This window comes from Coregonus lavaretus, assembly GCF_964263955.1.
Source record: "Coregonus lavaretus genome assembly, contig: HAP1_SCAFFOLD_1309, whole genome shotgun sequence".
In the NCBI taxonomy this organism is placed as follows: domain Eukaryota; kingdom Metazoa; phylum Chordata; class Actinopteri; order Salmoniformes; family Salmonidae; genus Coregonus; species Coregonus lavaretus.
In genome coordinates this window covers 40,400-65,162 of record NW_028164543.1, presented here as the reverse complement: position 1 = coordinate 65,162, position 24,763 = coordinate 40,400, and the positions used below count along the sequence as shown (strand labels likewise).

At 44.5% G+C, this 24,763-nt stretch overlaps 2 protein-coding genes across 2 annotated transcripts; one reads left to right on the top strand and one right to left on the bottom strand.

Annotated features, from left to right (window-relative positions):
* Positions 1–4,707: 4,707 nt before the first annotated feature.
* On the bottom strand, positions 4,708–15,342 carry LOC311116938 (serine/threonine-protein phosphatase 6 regulatory ankyrin repeat subunit A-like; the record flags this gene model as incomplete). Its single annotated transcript, XM_084191952.1, has 21 exons — positions 4,708–5,130; positions 5,336–5,427; positions 5,556–5,638; positions 5,733–5,815; positions 5,942–6,087; positions 6,301–6,466; positions 7,322–7,541; positions 7,765–7,882; positions 8,105–8,192; positions 8,731–8,932; positions 10,164–10,238; positions 10,415–10,441; positions 10,658–10,769; positions 11,600–11,740; positions 12,087–12,155; positions 13,020–13,166; positions 13,441–13,555; positions 13,801–13,879; positions 14,267–14,479; positions 14,716–14,858; positions 15,255–15,342. 21 exons carry the CDS (start codon positions 15,340–15,342, stop codon positions 4,838–4,840), a joined length of 2,700 nt encoding a protein of 899 aa, XP_084048078.1. The 3' UTR covers positions 4,708–4,837.
* A 6,685-nt stretch (positions 15,343–22,027) lies between these two features.
* On the top strand, positions 22,028–24,458 carry LOC311116937 (unconventional myosin-IXb-like). The gene is made up of 4 exons (XM_084191951.1): positions 22,028–22,235; positions 23,263–23,363; positions 24,042–24,165; positions 24,308–24,458. Exons 2-4 carry the CDS (start codon positions 23,326–23,328, stop codon positions 24,452–24,454), a joined length of 309 nt encoding a protein of 102 aa, XP_084048077.1. The 5' UTR covers positions 22,028–22,235; positions 23,263–23,325; the 3' UTR covers positions 24,455–24,458.
* The last annotated feature ends 305 nt before the right edge of the window (positions 24,459–24,763 follow it).

Sequence of the window (24,763 nt, the reverse complement as noted above, 5' to 3'; positions counted from 1 at the left end):
TCCTCTCCTCCCTTTCTGCATCTTTTGACTCTCTATGTCCCCTATCCTCCCGGCCGGCTCGGTCCTCCCCTCCTGCTCCGTGGCTTGACGACTCATTGCGAGCTCACAGAAGAGGGCTCCGGGCAGCCGAGCGGAAATGGAGGAAAACTAGACTCCCTGCGGACCTGTCATCTTTTCACTCCCTCCTCTCTACATTCTCTTCCTCTGTTTCCGCTGCTAAAGCCACTTTCTACCACTCTAAATGTCAAGCCTATGCCTCTAACCCTAGGAAGCTCTTTGCCACCTTCTCCTCCCTGCTGAATCCTCCTCCCCCACCCTCCTCCCTCTCTGTGGATGACTTCGTCAACCATTTTGAAAAGAAGGTTGACGACATCCGATCCTCATTTATTAAGTGAAATGACACCGCTGGTCCTGCTCACACTGCCCTACCCTATGCTTTGACTTTTTTCTCCCCTCTCTCTCCAGATGAAATCTTGCGACTTGTGACGGCCGGCCGCCCAACAACCTGCCCGCTTGACCCTATCCCCTCCTCTCTTCTCCAGACCATTTCCGGAGACCTTCTCCCTTACCTCACCTCACCTCACCTCGCTCATCAACTCATCCTTGACCGCTGGCCATGTCCCTTCCGTCTTCAAGAGAGCGAGAGTTGCACCCCTCCTCAAAAAACCTACACTCGATCCCTCCGATGTCAACAACTACAGACAAGTAAGTATCCCTTCTTTCTTTTCTCTCCAAATCTCTTGAGCGTGCCGTCTCTAGCCAACTCTCCTGCTATCACTCTCAGAATGACCTTCTTGATCCAAACCAGTCAGGTTTCAAGACTGGTCATTCAACTGAGACTGCTCTTCTCTGTGTCATGGAGGCTCTCCGCACTGCTAAAGCTAACTCTCTCTCCTCTGCTCTTATCCTTCTAGACCTATCCGCTGCCTTTGATACTGTAAACCATCAGATCCTCCTCTCCACCCTCTCCGAGTTGGGCATCTCCGGCGCTGCTCACTCTTGGATTGCGTCCTACCTGACAGGTCGCTCCTACCAGGTAGCGTGGCGAGAATCTGTCTCCGCACCATGTGCTCTCACCACTGGTGTCCCCCAGGGCTCAGTTCTAGGCCCTCTCCTATTCTCTCTATACACCAAGTCACTTGGCTCTGTCATATCCTCACATGGTCTCTCCTATCATTGCTACGCAGACAACACACAATTAATTTTCTCCTTTCCCCCTTCTGATAACCAGGTGGCGAATCGCATCTCTGCATGTCTGGCAGACATATCAGTGTGGATGTCGGATCACCACCTCAAGCTGAACCTCTGCAAGACGGAGCTGCTCTTCATCCCTGGGAAGGACTGCCCGTTCCATGATCTCGCCATCACGGTTGACAACTCCATTGTGTCCTCCTCCCAGAGTGCAAAGAGCCTTGGCGTGACCCTGGACAACACCCTGTCATTCTCTGCTAACATCAAAACGGTGACCCGATCCTGCAGGTTCATGCTCTACAACATTTGCAGAGTACGACCCTACCTTACACAGAAAGCGGCACAGTTCCTAATCCAGGCACATGTCATCTCCCGTCTTGATTACTGCAACTCGCTGTTGGCTGGGCTCCCTGCCTGTGCCATTAAACCCCTACAACTTATCCAGAACGCCGCAGCCCGTCTGGTGTTCGACCTTCCCAAGTTCTCTCATGTCACCCCGCTCAGTTGAGGCTCGCATCTACTACAAGACCATGGTGCTTGCCTACGGAGCTGTGAGGGGAACGGCACCTCCTTACCTTCAGGCTCTGGCACCCCAATGGTGGAACAAGCTCCCCCACGACGCCAGGACAGCGGAGTCACTGACCACCTTCCGGAGACACTTGAAACCCTACCTCTTTAAGGAATACCTGGAATAGTATAAAGTAATCCTTCTACCCCCCCCTCCCCCCCATAAAAAAAAAAATAAGAAAAATAAGTGGTTGTCCCACTGGCTATCATAAGTTGAATGCACCAATTGTTGAATGCACCATTGTAAGTCGCTCTGGATAAGAGCGTCTGCTAAATGATATAAATGTAAAATGTAAATATACTGATAAAAGTCAACTTGTCCGAGAGAGATTTACATAGTTACAAAAACGTCACGCCAGGGTAAGCCTACACGAAATACAGCCCTTATTTTATGTGTTTCTAAAATCGGCTATGGGAAAAATGAATGGTGGAAAAACGATTGGAACCATGTCCCTGTTTGACCGCTAGGTTTTATGGGTATTATCACACCTCCACTGTGGGACTCTATAGAGGGGTTGGTTGTTAAGCAACAAAACTGGCATGCAACTATGGGGCAAAATAGACAGGGTTTGACTTAGACTGTTGACAACATGTAAACTATATTTAGTCTCTAAATGTTTAATGCAAACATAAATACATTTGAACAATGAACTCGTCTCAAATACATTGTTACAGTTGTTGTTGGTTAGCTAGGTAGCGAATTTGAGTCATTGCATAGACATGATATCAGTCAAAACACCTCAAAACAAGACATGGTATCAATAACACCATACAACAAGCTGAAACATGCCACAGAGCTACGATTCCCCACATGGCAGCTTGTTGTTAGCTGAGGTTCAGAATCATAACAAGATACACGACTTCCGGCCATCGATGCGCGAGCATCATTTTCGTGACGTCAGCCAACCCTTCTATGGCTCCTGGTCAAAAGTAGTACACTAGCCTACATAGGGAATAGGGTGCCATTTTGGACGAATTCATGAAGGTGCTGTCATAACCTTTGACCCCCATTTGACCCTACTGTACCTTTAGCCAACTCTCATGACTCCCCGGCCATAGACTTTCTAGTTTGATATTACAGCATGAATAGCACATTATTTCATTTGTTAAACAATATTTAATCCACAGTAATTAATATAATTGAAGATTTAAAAATAAATAACATGCCTACCTTGAACTCTTTATTCTCCATCTCCTTGCAAAATCAGCACATTTCCTTGCCAAAATGAACGCGCATCCAGAGCGAAAACAAACGCAATCCTCCAGCACTAGGGAGGTTTAGACTGAACTGCTCCAGCGGTTTTTCATCAGTTTCAACGTTTATCAGTGATGACGTAACAATGACCTGTACAGATTTGACGCACTTTCGATCTCGTGCTGATGCAACACTCTGTGTTGTTGAAAGCTCATGTATGGAAATCCTGCGAGTTGTAAACAAATGTAGGCTATTGTTGCCCTTAAAACTGTAATGTTGAGGACGCCATGAAAAATAAAATACATAACCCACACCGTTAGGCCAAGGTACATGCAATATTCATCACTTTGCCAATAGACTTCTTGTTCCTTGTTGTATGTAGCCTTTCTTTTGGGATTAGCACCACTGTCACCTAGAAATTGATACTGCGGTTGTCACATAAAACAGATAACCCATAGTTCATTATTAAATAACATAACTCATTTCTTTATTTTATTACTCATAAAATATACAGCAATCTTCAGATACTGAAAGAATTCATGGGAGTTTCGATTCAGTCACTATTTCATATGTACATGCTAGTTTCATCCTTTTAAAGAAAAAAAGGACACGAAAAAACCTGTGAACCTCCTGATCCTGATTTGACGAACATAGCATATGTATTGTACATATTTCCAGTTTAAATTATTTTAAAAAAGAGACAAAACCATTGGTTTACAGTGTTTCTCCTCTCCAAGGGAGGCATGTTTTCCCCCTCGTATGCCTCGGAATAGTATCAGTGCTTTTCACAAACGTTGTAGTACTTAGTGTGCATCATTGTTTTCGCTCATACAGCTGCCCCTACTCTCCTAACCTCCCCTCAGTAACTAAAGAAGGCACAAAATGATGACATAAATATCACAAGAAAGAATATATGAATTAATAATTTACTTTCTAAAATATTTTCTAGAGGGCAAAGGACAGGTAGGTTTAATAACGCAAATGTAAAAAGTCCTGTCGCTCACATACAAATGCAAAATCTAAATGGCACCCTATTCTTTATAGAGTACACTACTTTTGACCAGAACCCTATGGCCCTGGTCAAAAGTAGTGTACTATAAAGGGAATAGGGTGCCATTGGGGATGGAAATTCTTTGAAATTACTCATGAGAGCAAATACTACGATTTTTTGGTTCCCACAGAGGGTCAGGAGCTTAAGACATGAATGATTTTATTAAAATGTTTGTTCATAAAAAATAAATGATTTCCCCTCCTCCCACATGGATTACAGACAAGAGGCTAGGTGCGTTCTGACTGTCTTAGTGTGCGGATAAACATGACCATCACTCTCATAAAACTTAAATGAAACATCACTCCTTATGTTTTTTCTCAGGCCAAAACGCTCAATCCCATTTCTACTGTCAAAACAGGTTTTGAAAAGGCTTCTTCCACATCTTTTGGTCCATGTCTGTTTTTCACTCAGTGAAGTGCTACTATCCCCTTGGACTACAGGTTATTGCCGTCATAAGGTGTCCGTCTGTCTGTTGGCTGGACAGTTTCTACCGTTTAGGACCTTTGTGGGTAAAGGTAAAGGTGGGGTATAGCAGCAGCAGTTCCTCTGAAGTCCAGTATCTGCTGGAAGGACACCTGGTGGTACGAGAGGATGAGTGTGGCCAGCCAGCCTGTTGTGCCTCCCCCTCTCCCTCCCTCCCTCCATTTCTCTCTCTCCATCTGCAGGACTCTTAAGGCTCCTGTGCGGACTGTCTCGGCTCGTGCCCTCCCAAAGCTGGCTGTGGTGATTTAAGACACGGTGTGTATGTGTGGATTTGTTTGTGGCCTCTGCCCCACTTCACTGTCCATCCGCCTACCCTTGGCTCCCCTCCTGGGCAGCGACCACCACCCCCCTCAGTATGTCTCTGAGTCTGAGTCGTTGAGTTCCTCATCCTTGTAGAAGCCTCCATCGTGGTCGCGGTGGCCGATGTTGTTGAAGCTGCAGTAGGAGCTGTGCTCGCTGCGCAGCACGGGCAGGCTGTCGAAGGTCACACTCTTGGAGGGGCTGGTGGTGTAGTGGTTAATGGCACTGAAGGACAGGCTGGGCGCCGGGTTGCAGGGGGACACGGGCATCATGGTGGCCAGGATCAGCGCCAGGCAGTCCGCCACGTCTTTGTTGGGGGCGCAGGCCAAGGCAGGCGTGTAACCTGAGGGGTTCAAACAGAACAGCAGAGGGTCACTTCAGGAGCATCACCGTTTACTATAACACTTTTGGTGAAAAACATGAAATAACAGCAGGCTAGGAGATACAAAGTTAAGACAATAACCAAGCAGTGGACTAGAGAGAAACATTTAAGGACACATTGAGAAGAGAAGTACAGAAGAAAACGGTGTTAGCGTTATGGATCTTACCATTGTCATCGACTGCTAGCACGCTAGCACCCTTCACTAGTAGCTCCTGAACCACCACCGTCAGACCATTTCTGGCTGCAACGTGTAACGGCCTGAGGAGAAAGTACCGTCAGATTAGCCAGCAGCAAATGAGGATACCTCCCAAATGCCAGACTATTCCCTATATAGTGCACTTCTTCTAATTCTTCTGGCCCAATTAATACAGCTGAACCATACGTACGTCTGTAAGGCTGCGTTAGTCGAGTTGATGAGGTTCCTGTCTGTAATCTTCTCCAATATCAACAAAGCACTGGTTTCATGCCCCTTTAAAAACCAGAGTCAAACATGTCAGACCAAAATTTCAACCAGAGAGAGCCAACTGTTCAGATGAACGTCATCTTCATGTGGGGATGCTCACCTTACTGCAGGCCAGATGAAGAGCAGTGTTCTTGACTGCATCCTGCAGGGTGAGCTCTGCTTTGGCACTGCTCACCAACAGCTCTGACACAGACAGAGAAACATAAAGAAACTCAATTAGGAAATGAAGCGACTTATTAAAATGTAAAACAGACATGTTGAACTTAAGCCGGCTGGGCGAGGCAAAGCGGAGGAGAGGGGGCTGCGTACCGACAGCGTTGGTTTGTCCGTTCTCAGCAGCCATCATGAGGGAGGTCTTCCCGGAGGCATCGGGGGAGTTGACCTGGGCGTTGTGGCCTAGCAGCAGCTGAAGACACTCCACGTGGTCCGTGAAAGCCGCCGCATGCAGGGGGGTCCTGGAGAGAGAGGAAACTTATTTCACCGATATCATGTAGGACTGTTATAAACAAGTTTGTTCAATTAACCCTGTTTATACCATAGAAATATAAAATCACTAATAGATGTATTAAAAGTAATCTACAATCCCTCATCCAACCCCAGAGGTCATTTTATTCCCAAGACAACATTATTCTCCAGAAGAAAAGGACTTTGTCATGTGCTGTAGTTACCGGTTCTTGGTGTCAGTGGCGTTGACAATGGCCGGCCCCAGAGTGTCAATCAGCATCTCTGCAGCCCCCTCGTTGTCATTGATCACAGCACAGTGGAGGGGGCTGAACGAGTTGCCCTCGGTGACATATGCTATGACAAAGTCCTGTTTCAGTGTAAGGTCCTCCACTGAGAGTCATAACCCCTAATTCTGTTGTAGTCTTGTTCATTCCCCCACATGGCTCCGTCCACACCAATCGAATGCTTTTCAAGCCACAAGAGGGAGTGAATGAGTGTACACTTCATGGAGGAGAGAACAGAGCTACAGTCCAGTTAGTCAGTACGTACCGTTGTATGTAGGGGTGTAACGATCCATCTACTACATCGATGTATCGATTTATATTCCTATGATCCAACTACATCGATCTGTGCTCGGTGAGTTGGCCTTTTGGACAACATATATCACTCTAACATCGTTTTAAAATGTAATAAATCGATTGTATCGATTCTAGGAAATAACCCATTGGATTTAAGCACGTCAGACTTTATATGGATGTTTTTTCTTAGCACTTTTAATGATAAAGGCTTTAAACATTACTCGATTCAGTCTGCCTATCCGTGACGTCATCGCCCCACGCCAGCAGCAGCGCAAAGGCGCAAAGACAACAAAACATAGCATGGCGGACGACAGAGGAGAAGCCGACGAGCGAGAAATTATCAAGCCACCATTGCGGTCCTTACAAGAAACAGGAATCTAGGAAACTTCACCTGCACTGTCCAGTATCCAGGTATTTATTTCAGTCACACTGGTTGAATTTTTGGCTAAAAGGTTACTGAATCGATTTCAAGTCACTGAATCGTTTCGGATCGTATCGTTCTAAATGAACCAATATCGTCCTTGAATCGTATCGACAACCACGAATCGTGATACAAATCGAATAGTTACACCCCTAGTTGTATGGCCTGCCTAATTCAGGGACATGTTTACGGTGCTGAAGAGAGAAAATCAGAAAATATCTAGTGTTCCGTTAGTCCAGTACGTACCGTTGTAGCAGGCCCAGTGTAGTGGCGTGTAGCCCTGGTTGTCTGTGATGACGGGGAGGGTCTCCACTGACTGGGCGGCGTGTAGGAGTCCCCCCAGCACCCCGATGTGTCCGGATTCCGCCGCCAGGTGGACAGGGGTCCGCCCCTTACAGTCCCGAACCAGGAAGCTGGCGCTGTGCTGCAGCAGGGCCTCCACACACTCCTCATGACCCGTCAACGCCTGGGAGGAAGGGCAGGGAGACAAGAATGGATTTGAATAACTAATAATCAATGATATAATAATGAATCATCAATTATTACAAATGATGTCTGGAGGCAGGTCCCCCTACAGGGATGAATACACCACTACCCATGGACAACTACTTTTCTGAAGATAATATGTATATTTGAGCCTCCCCGTCTCTTTCTGTGTGTGAGCGTATACAGCCAGCTCTCCTCCTCACCCCTCTGTGTAGCGCTGTTCTGCCCCACTTGTCTTTGGCTTCTACGCTGGCTCCCTTGTTGAGTAGTGAGTACACACAGTCTGTGTGTCCGCTCAGCACTGACAGCATCAGAGGGGTTCTGATACACAAGACAACAAGGTCATATTACAAACTGGTAATAACCAGGCTGAGTCCCAAATGGCAACCTATTCCCTATATGGTACACTACTTTTGACCCGAGCCCATAGGGTTCTGGTTTAAAGTAGTGCACCAAGTAGGGCATAGGGTGCCATTTGGGACGTAGAACTAGTGTCAAAATCTCTTTATTTCAGGAATTGTATCCAAAACCCAATTGACTTACTGTCCATTCCCGTCTTGAACGTCCACTGCACTCTGGAGGTCAGCATTTCCAATCAGCAAACGCAAACACTCCGAATGACCGTTGGTAGCTAGAGGAGGATAAACAGAGAGGATATAAGAATGTGAGATGATTGACCGTTGGTAGCTAGAGGAGGATAAACAGAGAGGATATAAGAATGTGAGATGATTGACCGTTGGTAGCTAGAGGAGGCTAAACAGAGAGGATATGAGCTGATTGCTGGACGACTATTACCTTCACATGAACAGACAGATTTCTAGAACAGTGGTATTGGTAGATGACATCCTCATGATGTTAACACAGCAGATAATAAAACATTTTGGGGCTGAGGCCCTCGAAGCCTGTCACCTGCTAGCTGTGTACCTGGCTCTGGATAGAAGTCCCCCTGTGCACTGATCTAGGATCAGCTTACCCTCCCCAGATCCTCAGCAATAATGACAAAAAATGACCTTAGATCAGTGTGTAGTGGGCATTTTCACACTATGCTATATAATATCCCTAGAGTGGACATTGGCGTCCTAGCAACATGACCAAACAAATGTCCATCTTGGTAAGGAAAACTTTTGAATTACAGAATCTCTAGGTCTTACGTGATATCCTATGCGTACCTGCAGCGTGGATGGGGGTCCTCTTCAGGGTGAAGTCTTTAACCAGGATGGAGGCTCCCTGGTTGATGAGGACGTCAACACACTCCACATGGCCTTTAAAGGCAGCCAGGTCCAGAGGGGTGCGCCCCTGGCTGTTCCTCACGTCTAGATCCAGCAGAGACTGAACCAGGACCTCCATAGCATGGTGGTGGCCGTGGTACGCCTGAATGGAAACAAACACACAGTCTGAAGCAAAGTCCAGTGGTATGCCTGAACAGAAATACACTCCTAATATAATCAATGTCCTATAGTAGACCAGTGGTATGCCTGAACAGATATACACTCCTAATATAATCAATGTCCTATAGTAGACCAGTGGTACGCCTGAACAGAAATACACTCCTAATATAATCAATGTCCTATAGTAGACCAGTGGTACGCCTGAACAGATATACACTCTTAATATAATCAATGTCCTATAGTAGACCAGTGGTATGCCTGAACAGATATACACTCCTAATATAATCAATGTCCTATAGTAGACCAGTGGTATGCCTGAACAGAAATACACTCCTAATATAATCAATGTCCTATAGTAGACCAGTGGTATGCCAGAACAGATATACACTCCTAATATAATCAATGTCCTATAGTAGACCAGTGGTATGCCAGAACAGATATACACTCCTAATATAATCAATGTCCTATAGTAGACCAGTGGTATGCCTGAACAGATATACACTCTTAATATAATCAATGTCCTATAGTAGACCAGTGGTATGCCTGAACAGATATACACTCCTAATATAATCAATGTCCTATAGTAGACCAGTGGTATGCCAGAACAGATATACACTCCTAATATAATCAATGTCCTATAGTAGACCAGTGGTATGCCTGAACAGATATACACTCCTAATATAATCAATGTCCTATAGTAGACCAGTGGTATGCCTGAACAGAAATACACTCTTAATATAATCAATGTCCTATAGTAGACCAGTGGTATGCCTGAACAGAAACAGTCCTAGACCCCTAAAGTAGACCAGTGTCTCTCAAATCGGGTGCCCATTTTTTCTCCCGCCCAGCATCAACATCGAAGGTCCCTGCCAAGCGTGAGATTTAGAAACACTCTACTTCTCCTCTGTTGGAGGTTGATTAACTCAAATGGCAAAATAAGGAAATCATCCTCATCATCACCGTGTCAAAATATGCATGTATTTTACACTAATCAGGAACAGATAGGAACATGGTGTGTGAGTGTCTGGACAATCAACTTTTCGTGGAAAAACAACACCATGCCTGCATCCCAGATAGCACCCTATTTCCCATGTAGTGCAGTACTTTTGATCTGGGCCCATAAGGCTCTGGTCAAAAGTAGTGCACTAAATAGGGAATAGGGTGCCATTTGTCATGTGGCGAGACCCCTACAGGAGCAGGTAGGCTTTACTCACAGCTAAGTGTAGGGGGCTGATGGGAGCTCTGACATCAGAGTCGTTCAGGATGTCTGTCCCTGAGGTTTCCATTAGCTGGGGAAAGACAAGGACGGGCCAGTTTAGACTTGTAACATATTTACTTTGAAGGTTAGTCTAGTAGCATGTTTCATGTTGTAAATCTCAGTGACCAGCCCCTGCAGACATACTGGGGTGTTGCATTCGTATCTTAAACAAGCTAGTGTGAGGAAAAGTAACCAACTGGTACTTACCACATCTAAAGGTGTTTCACTTGCAATCTGGAAAAAGAACATCAAGAGTGACGATGCGGCCACGACAAACATGCAACCACACCTTAAAACCTACTGAATATCAACGTCTGTCCCAAATGGCACCCTATTCCCTATATAGTGCATTACTTTTGACCAGAGCCCTATGGGCCCTACAGCCATTTGGGACGCAGACAAAATGGTCTGTGAATGCAGGGCGTCTAGTCCCCTGTGGTTCTGACTCACCAGCTCCAGACAGAGGCGGTGTCCGTACGCAGACGCGTAATGGACTGCGTTGTAGCCCTGATTGTCCCTGATCCCTGGGTTAGCGTCGTTTCGCAGCAAATATTCCAGACACCTAGAGGTCAGAGGTCAAGAGTTCAATAATCATTATACCAACATCAAGACAGACAGATAAGCAAGCAGAGACACTTTCCCAAAGGAGACGTGGCCAAGCTTTCACACTGCAGATTTAACACTAGTATGTATTCAAACACGACCAACAACATACTCTAGACTACAGTGAAATGTGAAAGGTCATGGCACCACAACATACTCTCCAGACTACAGTGAAATGTGAAAGGTCATGGCACCACAACATACTCTCCAGACTACAGTGAAATGTGAAAGGTCATGGCACCACAACATACTCTCCAGACTACAGTGAAATGTGAAAGGTCATGGTACCACAACATACTCTCCAGACTACAGTGAAATGTGAAAGGTCATGGCACCACAACATACTCTCCAGACTACAGTGAAATGTGAAAGGTCATGGCACCACAACATACTCTCCAGACTACAGTGAAATGTGAAAGGTCATGGCACCACAACATACTCTCCAGACTACAGTGAAATGTGAAAGGTCATGGCACCACAACATACTCTCCAGACTACAGTGAAATGTGAAAGGTCATGGCACCACAACATACTCTCCAGACTACAGTGAAATGTGAAAGGTCATGGCACCACAACATACTCTCCAGACTACAGTGAAATGTGAAAGGTCATGGCACCACAACATACTCTCCAGACTACAGTGAAATGTGAAAGGTCATGGCACCACAACATACTCTCCAGACTACAGTGAAATGTGAAAGGTCATGGCACCACAACATACTCTCCAGACTACAGTGAAAGGTCATGGCACCACAACACACACAACAGTAAGAGAGGTGTGAGACGTACTTTCCGTCTGTGTCGGAGGCAGCAGCGTAGTGGAGCGGGGTGCAACCCCTTTTATCCAGATCGTTCACACTGGCCCCAGACCCCACCAAGGCAAACAGACACTGGTAGTTACAATTGGCTGCCGCATAATGCAGAGGACTCCTAGAAGAACGCACAGAAACCATTCAACATCAACAACAGAAACAGCTTATTGGAGCTGTATAACATTTACATTTTACATTTACGTCATTTAGCAGACACTCTTATCCAGTGCGACTTACAGGAGCAATTAGGGTTAAGTGCCTTGCTGCAGTGCACATAGACACATTTTTCACCTAGTCAGCTAGGGGATTTGAACCAGCAACCTTTCGGTTACTGACCCAACGCTCTTAACCGCTAGGCTACCTGCCGCCCAATATTTCCCATAATAATTCCTATATGCCCCTATACTATATTCCCCATTATCATAAAGATCACATATGAAAGTTATTTGATGCCACAGACAGACCTTCCGAAGCTGTCCTTTCTGTTGAAGTCTGCCCCTGTGTTGAGCAGCAGATTCAGACAGTCCAGGTTCCTGGTAACAAGATATCAAGTTCAGAAAGGCTCTCGTACATCTGAGCTATCAGGTGGATGGTAACAAGATATCAAGTTCAGAAAGGCTCTCGTACATCTGAGCTATCAGGTGAATGGTAACAAAATATCAAGTTCAGAAAGGCTCTCGTACATCTGAGCTATCAGGTGGATGATAACAAGATATCAAGTTCAGAAAGGCTCTCGTTCATCTGAGCTATCAGGTGGATGGTAACAAGATATCAAGTTCAGAAAGGCTCTCGTACATCTGAGCTATCAGGTGGATGGTAACAAGATATCAAGTTCAGAAAGGCTCTCGTTCATCTGAGCTATCAGGTGGATGGTAACAAGATATCAAGTTCAGAAAGGCTCTCGTACATCTGAGCTATCAGGTGGATGGTAACAAGATATCAAGTTCAGAAAGGCTCTCGTTCATCTGAGCTATCAGGTGGATGGTAACAAGATATCAAGTTCAGAAAGGCCCTTTCACATCTGAGCTATCAGGTGGATGGTAACAATGAGAACCTTAAAGAAAAGAGAAACCCGTACACTGCTCTTGCTAGTATCACTGTTTTTATAATGCTAATAAAAGCAATAATAAAAAGTGATACTAGCAAGAGCAGTTTGCAGGTTTCTCTTCTCTTTCAAGAAGATATAAAGACAATTTAGACCAGAGCGCAAGTCAATACCACCATGGCATGGAACCACATTATACAGAAATGATACCGCACTAATGATCTAAACGATTTTTTTATACTGCTAAACAATGTGAAATGTAAGAGTGTGAATATGTGTTTGTTCTTTCTGGTGGCTTTCCAGTTCATGAACTAAATATTCCTTGGTGTAAAGCCTGGACCAGTCCACTCACCCAACAGCTGCTGCAGCATGTAAACAGGTCCTTCCAAAGTCGTCAGGGGTGTCTATATCAAAGCCTGATGAGAGGAGCTTCCGACAGCAGTCAGAGAACCCACTGAGAGCAGCCAGGTGGAGGGGGAACATCCCATGGACGCCTCGCCTGCAACACATTTTTACATTTTAGACTTTAAGCAGACACTCTTATCCAGAGCGACTTACAGTTGATTCAGCTAAGATTGGAAACAGCACCACATCACAGTCCTCATTAAACCCCACAGCAGATCAACACATCAGCATGCTGCAATGCCCTGTCTTTCAACCCCCCACACACCACAATGTGTTGAGCATAGTCTCCAAGCGGCTATTCGGTCAATGACAGAATTGCAGATGCATGTTGCATTATTGCTGGAAACTGTGTGTGTGTGTGTTCTCACTTGGCTGTGTCAGCTCCGTTCGTGATGAGTGTATTGATGAGTAACTCGTGGCCGTAGCGAGCAGAGATGTGCAGGGGTGTGTTTCCATTATTTTCTTCACAGTCGATCTCAGCACCTACAGAACACACACACACACAGACACACACACACAGACACACACACACACACACACACAGACACACACACAGACACACACACACGTCAACCACTTGACCCTAGAGGCCTCATGAAGCTTCATGTTCAACCACATTGCAAGTAACATTGCTCTGTGCCAGTGAATCATGGTTTGAAGACAAAAGACAATGCTGAAGAGCCTACTGGTTCATATATATTCAGTTGAGAGCATTCACAGCGACTCACCATTCTGGATGATGGCTTGAGATCTGGAGAAGCGTCCGTGGATGGCCGTCATGTGGAGGGGGGTCTTTCCATCTTTACTCTGCAGATAGAAAGACAAAGATGGTTCACACGGCAGTCTGTGCTGCTGACCACAGGCAAAATCAAACACGTATTGGAGGAGCGCTTGATTGCATTTAGTTTGCATTGTTAGGCCTATTCCATTGGTATTTGAATGTAGACCAGGGCCAAATACTAAGCCATGTGCTGCGTCAGTGTGTGCGTCCCAAATGGCACCCTATTCTCTTCATAGTGAACTACTTTTTGAACCAAAGTAGTGTACTTATAAAGGGAACAGGGTGCCATTTGGGACACAGCCAGTGTCACCACGGCTCCTTGCTCTATGGGCCCCTGGTCAAAAGTAGTGCACTACATAGGGAATAGGGTGTTATTTAGTTCAGACACAGTGTTGGTCATCCGGTCTCCTCACCTTGATGTTGACGAGGGCCCCGTTGCCCACCAGCAGCTCCAAGCAGAGCGCCCCATGGCGCGAGGCGGCCGTGAAGTGGAGTGGGGCGAAACCCTTCTCGTTCACCTGGTTCACGTTGGCGCCGCACTCGATCAGCTCATTCACCACCACGTCCTGCCCGTTGTAGCATGCCACGTGGAGGGGGGTGTTACCGTAACCATTGGGCTCATTTATCTGGAGGGAGCAAGGGAGGGAAAAGAGTGGAGAGAGAGAGGGGGGGGGGGGGGGACAAAACAATACATTCCTGATCAGGTCACTTGGTTCTGAAAACCCCCTGGCCCAAAACACTGGCTCCAACCTCCATCTCTTCATTACTTGAAAGGAAATCATTCGCCAACCCACTAGAGCTCTGTATTTTCATTGAGTTGTAATTGAACAGTGACTACACATTTGAATGCGTGTTGACTCACATCCACTCCAAGGTCCAGGAGGTACTTGACCACACTGATCATTCCACTGGAGGCTGCAGAGTGGAGAGGGGTGTAGGCCTTCTTGTCTTTACAGGACACCTCTGATCCATGAGAGGCCAGCAGTTTCACCACCTCAATGTGCCCTATGGTAGAGAGAGAGGGGGAGGGATAAATAGAGAGAGAGAGAGAGAGAGAGAGAGAGAGAGAGAGAGAGAGAGAGAGAGAGAGAGAGAGAGAAGGGGAGGGAGATAGTAAGGGGGTTAAGAGAGAAACAGAGATACAAACACAGAGAGATAGGCAGAGAGAGGGAGAGATAGATTAGTTTACAGTGGTACACAGCACCATAAGCAACACCTACATCATGTTAGTACAACTGAAAACATCTAATCAACCTACTTAGTACATGATTCTGACATAATAACACACTAGACGTGGCTCATACAGCTGAGCTGTGAGACTAACACACAGTCCATTCATTCATTCATTCATTGGTATAAAGGACATTAGTCAGAATGTAAATGATGTGGTAAACTCATCACCCATGTAAGCAGCCCAGTGGATTGCTCGGCGATCCTTCTTGTCAAAGGCATTAATGTTGGCTCCTCTGGAGAGAAGCAGCCTCACCATCTAACAGGGAGAGGAGAGAGAAACAAAACACAGGTTGAGGAAAACTAAACAGCAAAATCCGCTAAATCTGGCTTCAAAGCCTTCCCTTTAAAATTATATATTTTGTATTCACAATGAATGAAAGATAACATGTAAAGACATGGTACATTTCTCCCCTTTTAGTCCCCCTTTGACCTCCCCCTCCCCCCAGAATGCCTCCAAACACATTTAAAAAGAAAGGGAAAGTAATTGACTTACATGTCAGAAAACAAAATAAAAGTATACAACAACGTTACTTCAAGCAAAAAATGTAATAGCCTAACAATTTCAGGTGATTAAGTGATTTTATAGGCCTATATAGCAGTAATCTCAAGGTGGGGCCAAGAGTACTAATCTGGAGGAAGTGTTTGGAGCTGTTCAAAATAGGATATCATCGGGTCCCAGGAGGAATAAAATGAGTTGGTTGACCCTCGAATGGTAACTTCATTTTTTCTCATTTTAGGAACAGCTTCAGATCTTCGAGCCAAAGAGAGGCTAAGGGAGGATTGATAGATTTCCAATCCAATAAAATCCTTCTGCGGGCTAACAGGGAGGCAAAGGCAATGGCATCTAGCTGTCTATTGGTCAGAGAAGGATTGTTGTTTGGTACTCCAAAAATAGCAATTTCTGCACTAGGCTGCAACTTTATATCAAATGCTTCAGAAAGGGTTTTAAATAGTGGACAAATAATCTGCCAGACGGGGACAGGACCAGAACATGTGGGTCAAGTCCACCAAGGAGCTTTTACACCTGTCACATGTACCATCAATATTTGGGTAGAATTTGGACAATCTGGCCTTACTGAAATGGATACGGTAAAGTACCTTAAACTGTATAAGGCTGAGCCGGGCACAAGAGGAGCTTCCATTTACCCTCAGTAAGGCATTTCACACTCAGATCGGATTTTATTCAAAGCCTCCTCTGAACAAACTCAAGCATACAACTAGGGCTGTGATGGTCATGGAACTTCAGGTGTCGGTGATTGGCGTGTCTTATGTACGTGGTCATCGACAAAACTGACAGCTGACAGGGGGGCGGGACGCACATTAGCAAAGGAAAACATTAGCGCGTTTAGGCCAGTCTTGCTCTCAAGTTTGGGGAAGCTAATTTTCTCCATGAAGAATATATCAAGCATTCCATGCATCATCACATTTGCAAACTTATTAAAAAAAAAAAAAAAATTCACCTTTATTTAACCAGGTAAGCCAGTTGAGAACAAGTTCTCATTTACAACTGCGACCTGGCCAAGATAAAGCAAAGCAGTGCGATAAAAATAACACAGAGTTACATTTGGGGTAAAAAAACATAAAGTCAAAAATACAACAGAAAATATATATACAGTGTGTGCAAATGTAGCAAGTTCTGGAGGTAAGGCAATAAATAGGCTATAGTGCAAAATAATTACAATAGTATTAACACTGGAATGCTAGATGTGCAAGAGATTATGTGCAAATAGAGATACCGGGGTGCAAAAGAGCAAAATAAATAACAATATAGGGATGAGGTAGTTGGGTGGCCTAATTTCAGATGGGCTGTGTACAGGTGCAGTGATCGGTAAGGTGCTCTGACAACTGATGCTTAAAGTTAGTGAGGGAGATAAGAGTCTCCAGCTTCAGAGATTTTTGCAATTCGTTCCAGTCATTGGCAGCAGAGAACTGGAAGGAATGGCGGCCAAAGGAGGTGTTGGCTTTGGGAATGACCAGTGAGATATACCTGCTGGAGCGCAGACTACGGGTGGGTGCTGCTATGGTGACCAATGAGCTAAGATAAGGCGGGGATTTGCCTAGCAGTGATTTATAGATGGCCTGGAGCCAGTGGGTTTGACGACGAACATGTAGTGAGGACCAGCCAACAAGAGCGTACAGGTCACAGTGGTGGGTAGTGTATGGGGCTTTGGAGACAAAACGGATGGCACTGTGATAGACTACATCCAGTTTGCTGAGTAGAGTGTTGGAGGCTATTTTGTAAATGACATCGCCGAAGTCAAGGATCGGTAGGATAGTCAGTTTTACGAGGGCATGTTTGGCAGCATGAGTGAAGGAGGCTTTGTTTGCGAAATAGGAAGCCGATTCTAGATTTAACTTTGGATTGGAGATTCTTTATGTGAGTCTGGAAGGAGAGTTTACAGTCTAACCAGACACCTAGGTATTTGTAGTTGTCCACATACTCTAGGTCAGACCCGTCGAGAGTGGTGATTCTAGTCGGGAGGGCGGGTGCCAGCAGCGTTCGATTGAAAAGCATACATTTAGTTTTACTAGTGTTTAAGAGCAGTTGGAGGCTACTGAAGGAGTGTTGTATGGCATTGAAGCTCGTTTGGAGGTTTGTTAACACAGTGTCCAATGAAGGGCCAGATGTATACAAAATGGTGTCGTCTGCGTAGAGGTGGATCTGAGAGTCACCAGCAGCAAGAGCGACATCATTGATATACACGGAGAAAAGTGTCGGCCCAAGAATTGAACCCTGTGGCACCCCCATAGAGACTGCCATAGGTCCAGACAACAGGCCCTCCGATTTGACACACTGAACTCTATCTGAGAAGTAGTTGGTGAACCAGGCGAGGCAGTCATTTGAGAAACCAAGGCTATTTAGTCTGCCAATAAGAATGCGGTGGTTGACAGAGTCGAAAGCCTTGGCCAGGTCGATGAAGACGGCTGCACAGTACTGTCTATTATCAATCGCGGTTATAATATCGTTATTCTATGTTGATTTATGACAAGTTCATTGACTAGGGCCCTATAAAATAAGCGTTGCGGACCGAATCACGGAATCCAGACATTAAACCGAAATTCAACAATATTCAAACATTTATTGAACTTAGTAAGAAATCAACTAAATCTATTCAACTTGTTAGAAAACACATTCATTTGCCCAAGTCAATCATAAGACATGAACAAAATGCATCAGTGATTCGTATTTCCATGAACTTTCTGAAACGGCACAGGAATGCCCCTGTCTGTGTGCATGTGTGCGGAGCGCGCGTATGTCTACACTTTGTGTAGCCGTTAGCGATGATGCTAATGATAACCTTCTTCTGGTAGGGAAGGAATGGCTTTCCCCAAAACCTTCGCAAGTAAATGTTAACTACAAAGTAGCCTATGCCTGCCTGGCAGAATTATACCGTGATCATTTGCATCACTCCAGTGGCCATTTGTTCTACAGCAACACCGCTTAACCAAACAAAGGTCTCTTCCTGGTGCACGCTTGCATTTAAGGGTAACTACACCCCAAAATCTAAATGTCTTACATTTTTCCCAGACCTCACAATCACTCTCCTTCTTGGTAAAATAGCCCTTACACAGCCTGGAGGTGTGTTGGGTCATTGTCTTGTTGAAAAACAAATGATAGTCCCACTAAGCCCAAACCAGATGGGATGGCGATTCGCTGCAGAATGCTGTGGTAGCCATGCTGGTTAAGTGTGCCTTGAATCAATAAATCACAGACGGTGTCACCAGCAAAGCACCCCCACACCATAACACCACCTCCTCCATGCTTTATGGTGGGAAATACACATGCAGAGATCATCCGTTCACCCACACCGCGTCTCACAAAGACCAAATGACAAATTTCCATCGGTCTAATGTCCATTGCTCGTGTTTCTTGGCCCAAGCAAGTCTCTTCTTCTTATTGGTGTCCTTTAGTAGTCGTTTCTTTGCAGCAATTCAACCACAAAGGCCTGATTTCACACAGTCCCCTCTGAACAGTTGATGTTGAGATGTGTCTGTTACTTGAACTCTGTGAAGCATTTATTTGGGTTGCAATTTCTGAGGCTGGGAACTTTAATGAACTTATCCTATGCAGCAAGTTAACATGAGAGGTAACTCTGGGTCTTCCATTGGTCTTTTACCAAATAGGGCTATCTTCTGTAAACCCCCTCTACCTTGTCACAACACAACTGATTGTCATCAAGTCAAAGGATGGCTACTTTGAATAATCTCAAATATAAAATATATATTGATTTGTTTACCACTTTTTTGGTTACTACATGATTCCTTATGTGTTATTTCATAGTTTTGATCTCTTCACTATTATTCTACAATGTAGAAAATAGTAAAAATAAAGAAAGACCCTTGAATGAGTAGGTGTTCTAAAACTTTTAACCTGTAGTGTATGTAATTTAGATATTTCTGTATTTCATTTTCAATAAATTTGCCAACATTTCTAAACAGGTTTTCACTTTGTCGTTATGGGGTATTGTGTGTAGATGGGTGAGAAAAATATATTTAATCCATTTTGAATTCAGGCTGTAACACAACAAAATGTGGAATAAGTCGAGGGGTATGAATACTTTCTGAAGGCACTGTCTTTGCTTAGACCACTGTTGTTCTGTTATTACGGTTTAAGTGCAGTACTGTCATTAGTAACGACTTACATAAGGCACAAAGTAGGGCTGTGTCCCACCCTATCCCACCTCTTCCCAAGATGCAGTCTCAACCCTTTACAGTACAGTTTTTGTAACTGTAAATAATATCTCCTCTCGCTCTGTTTCTAAACAGGCGTTTGGCAATGCAAAGACTGCACAGAACAACAACTCCAGCCGCTTTGGGAAGTTCATCCGGGTCAACTATCTGGAGAGTGGGTCGGTGAGAGGGTAAGGCAGTGTGTTTGTGTTATCATGTATTCCATGACATATTTCATACCATAGCAACAACTGTCGCTGCATGATAGCAGCATCACAGAAACAAAATACCATTCACTTTTAAATCAGTGAATTGGTTTATTTTGGTTTGCCTGGGTGCCTGTATGTTTCTGCTCTCTTGCCAACTTCTTATGGCAAGAGCACAAAGATCTGGGACCAGGCTATATTTCCTCACTGAATGGCAATCACATTTTCATCAGTGAGTTTCTGGCTAAAATTGAATCTCATTGTAATTAATTGGTTTATTTATGTAGTTCCTTGCTGCCAGTGTCTCTAACATGACTGCTGTCATAACCTTTCTTTTTAGTTCACAGCACAGCCATTTGGCTTTATTTTACAAATCAGACATAAGTACACAAACCACACTTCTATCAGTTGTTGGTATTGATTGATCTGTTTGTCTCCCTTGCAGGGCAGTAATTGAGAAGTACTTGGTGGAAAAGTGTCGACTGGTGTTCAGAGCTAAGAGTGAAAGGTATGGCTGGACTAGCAGAGATCTGACACACACACACACAGGTATGGATGGACTAGCAGGGAAGACCTGGCGCTTGACAAACATTTTTGCGCTATTGACATCAATGAATGATTCAAGGGAAAGCCAGAGTTGCACCTGCTTATCTACATTTTGACTCTGTCCCTTACTGAATGAGTCCTTGCTTTGCGATGTAGAAATGAGCACATCCAAGAAGACTCAGTTCATTGTGAAAGTGTCAACACTAATTCAGGAAATTCACGCTTTGACTCAATCTCAGATCATGAATTGTACAGAAGCTTTTCATTTGTCATAGGAGCATCACATCAACTATTCTCTGAAGCAATTTTCTGCTTCTTACTTTACATTTACATCATTTAGCAGCCGCTCTTATCCAGAGCGACTTACAGTTAGTGCATACATTTTTATTTATTTTTTATACTGGCCCCCTGTGGGAATCGAACCCACAACCCTGGCGTTGCAAACGCCATGCTCTAACAACTGAGCTACCTCCCTGCCGGCCATTCCCTCCCCTATCCTAGACGACGCTGGGCCAATTGTGCGCCGCCCCATTGGTCTCCCGGTTGCGGCCGGCTACGACAGAGCCTGGATTCGAACCAGGATCTCTAGTGGCACAGCTAGCACTGCGATGCAGTGCCTTAGACCACTGCGCCACTCGGGAGACTTTCACAGGCTGTGAGGTTAATGCCACACACACAGCATGCGCTCCTTGTTATTCTTTTAGGTCCCCTTATTTAAAGTTTAACCCTGGTCTGAAGTGTAACTTAATATGAAAGTGAAGTAGACTTTAATTCAAGGAATGCGGAAAAGCATAGAGAAGGTATAAGTGATAGCACCGCTGTACATTACTCTCATGCTGCAAAATGGAAACTAATGATGGAAACACTTAAAGATGGACTCCACGTTAGGGGATACGGCAACGCTGTTCGATATCAGATAATTACTGGTTAACAGTTAAGTACCTTACTGTACAAAAATCGCTTTTTAGCGAAAAATAATTTCTCATGCAAGAGTTTTGCTAGGACTGTCTGGGAGTGGTCTGAGTGGGGAGGGGAAAACTGAAAACTGGCTGTTATTGGCAGAGAGGTTTGAACTCGTTGTTATTGGTCTATTAACCAATTTACCGCCTGGTGATGTCACCAGGAAAGCCGAAACTCCCACCCATGCAAACCTGCTGATTAGAAGGTCCTGTTTAGATTGTATTTTCAACAAGCAGCTATTAGGAAATAACACCGATTTTTTTTTATTTGTAACACTTTTACAGTGTTAGTTTCATCAGCTGTTGTACAATATGATACAAAACACAGGACAAATCACACAATCACACCATTTGAATCAATTAGTGACAATGTTTATTACTGATTCATGCACTATATATACACTAATGATTAACAGTCTATGACTGGGGACCTATGTTTTTACTGACCAGGAAATACCCAGAGCCTTACGGTAGTTGTTGCCTATAACTAAGGCCTGGAATTTTTCCTGGTCAGGTCATGCAGTCAGAAAAAACTCCTGGCCCTCTCTACAGTACAGTATAGCCTCTAACATCTGACTTTCAGGAACTACTACATGTTCTAGTACCTGCTGGTGGGGGGCTTCTGACTGAAACACACACAGTATGACCTCTGACCCTTGACCTCCAGGAACTACCACGTGTTCTACTACCTGCTGGTGGGAGCGTCCAAGGAGGAGCAGAGAGAGTTCAGTCTGCTGCAGCCTGAAGACTACACATACCTACAACAGGTACACACACATATGCGCGCGCACACACACACACACACACACACACAATCACACAGCAACACAGGGTAAACACCAGTTCAACTGTATGGAAGTCATTACTTGTATAACTTTTCATACGAAAGCCTGGTCTGGAGCGCTCAACTCTATTGTTGTATTCATTATTAATGTTGTGTCCCAAATGGCACCCTATTCCCTATATAGGGCACAACTTTTGATCAGTGCCCATATGACTCTGGTCAAAAGTAGTGCAAACTATGTAGGGAATTGTGCCATTGGCCCTGATCAAAAGTAGTGCACTATATAGGTAATAGGGTGCCATTGGCCCTGATAAAAAGTAGTGCACTATGTAGGGAATAGGGTGACTTAGTGTCAGAGTTCATCTCTAGTCTAAACTGCCCTATCATGTGGCTCTGACTGTTACATTATGATCTGTTAGTGCACGTCTGTCTGTCATCAGGGTAATACCTGTCTGTATAGAATAACTATCTTCAAAGTAATGACTCGGGACGTCGGTTGTGAGATGAAAGCTTCTTTTTAGTAATAATACTTGTTCATGTTACATTTTACTGCTTTAGATTTTAAAAACAATAAAAGAAAGTTGCTAGCGAAAGCCAGGATAATCACTTGTACATAACTGGCGCGTTCTCGTTTTTCTTACTTCCTGTCGCAAGGCATTCTGGTACTTGCAGTCAATAGCGTAATCCAATACTAACCAATACAACAGAAATATTTACATAGTTCTCTCAACCTCCATCACATGAATTCTAATACAATTAGTCTTACATATGTAAATAACTCAATAGCTCAATGAATTCACTGTAAACATTAGCTCTGTAACCCATTAAAGTTACAACAGTCTGTAAGCCTGTACTCTAGGTCAGCAATACAGATGCTAAAAGCATATTTGTCTTCATATTTTCTCTTTATTTTCTGTCAATTGTCTCTCTATTTTCTCTATTTTTTGTTTTAAGTGGATTGACATTTTAAAAAGTTTGTTTCAATTAGTTATCTCTGTCACTCTGCTCAGGATAACTTTCATTTAGAAGACGCTGAGGATCTCAGACATGAGTTCAAGAGGCTTCATCAGGCCATGGAGATGGTGGGATTCCTGCCCTCCACTAAAAAACAGTACGTATGGATACTTTTAGGGTTAACTCTTCAGGGGAGCGAGACAGAGCGTGTGCAACGAAACGAGAAAGCGTGAAGGAGACAGAGGGAGACTGAGATAATGACAAAATAGAGAGCGCCAGATCTCTATAAACCAGTTTATCTCAGAAACCTTATCCTCTCCTGTTTACGTCCCCTGTACCATTCTCTTGTCATCTCTCATGATCCCTGATGATATCTCTTTCATGAAAAGTTTCTGTCACAGTCAAACCTGATGGAACTAAAACAGTCTGTATTTAACATAACAACTCTCCAAGAATTGCACCTCTCTCCCCCATGGCCACAGCAGGTTAGAGCTTGTCAGTCCTAGCAGGAGAAAAATGCAGGGAACATTTCAGCAGCAGACATCTGATCATGGTCTTAGGGTGTGGCAGGTGGAACAGTAGATCTTTGTTACTCACCTGGTGGCCTACTGGGGTTGTTTCTCTATGTAATTATATGGTAGCTCGTAAATGATCATGTGTGTATATGTGTATTGTGTCCTTGAAATAAGGATGATGCAATAACTCCTACTAGCCAGTGAGAGGCGCTCCTGGTGTGTGAGACTGTTATCCAGGTGTATTGTGCCCTATGTTTTCTTGTGCAGGATATGATCAGTAATAAAGGTGTATTGTATAATAATTGTGCGTGTCTGTGTAGGATATTTTCCATGCTCTCTGCCATCCTGTATCTGGGCAACGTGACGTACACCCAATCAGAAGATGGCCAGGAGCTGGAGGCAGGGCCAGCAGACGTCCTCTCAACCCTGTCTGACCTGCTCAAGGTACAGGTATCAATCTATCACTCAATCAATATCTTTATTATCTCACCTACTCAAGGTAGAGGAATCAATCAATCTTTAGTCTCACCTGCTTAGAGGAACACCTGTACACTGCGTTAACTGACAGTCTGCTCTGTTCTCATAGGTCAAACAGGAGTTGCTGGGGGAGGCTTTGACCAAGAGGAAACAAAAAACAGCCAATGACAAACTAGTTTTACACTACACTCTCAAAGAGGTAGGGGTTCTAACACCAGTTACATTTATTTTCCTTTTTCTATCTCACATGACATGAGAGGGAAAACTCCAGACAGTAGTTATAGCCAGGATCTGGAGATGTTCCTTGTCAGGTCATGTGTGGTCAGAAAAAAATTGGTGCCCTGGTGTTGTGGACTTATATGGCTCTTGTTGGCTTTCAGCCTTTTTTGTGGTGTTTCTTGCTGTTATCTTATAGGCCATAACGTTGTCTTGTCATTGTCCTACCCAGGCTGTGACTACTGTTGTCTTGGTGTTGTCCTACCCAGGCTGTGACCATGGTTGTCTTGTCATTGTCCTACCCAGGCTGTGACCATGGTTGTCTTGTTGTTGTCCTACCCAGGCTGTG

Excerpts from the sequence above, each read along its gene's own strand:
- LOC311116937 (XM_084191951.1), top strand. The coding sequence starts at position 23,326 with ATGGAGATGGTGGGATTCCTGCCCTCCACTAAAAAACA. Across the intron at positions 23,364-24,041 it reads CTGCCCTCCACTAAAAAACA|GATATTTTCCATGCTCTCTG; the intron begins GTACGTATGGAT and ends GTGTCTGTGTAG. Across the intron at positions 24,166-24,307 it reads CCCTGTCTGACCTGCTCAAG|GTCAAACAGGAGTTGCTGGG; the intron begins GTACAGGTATCA and ends CTGTTCTCATAG.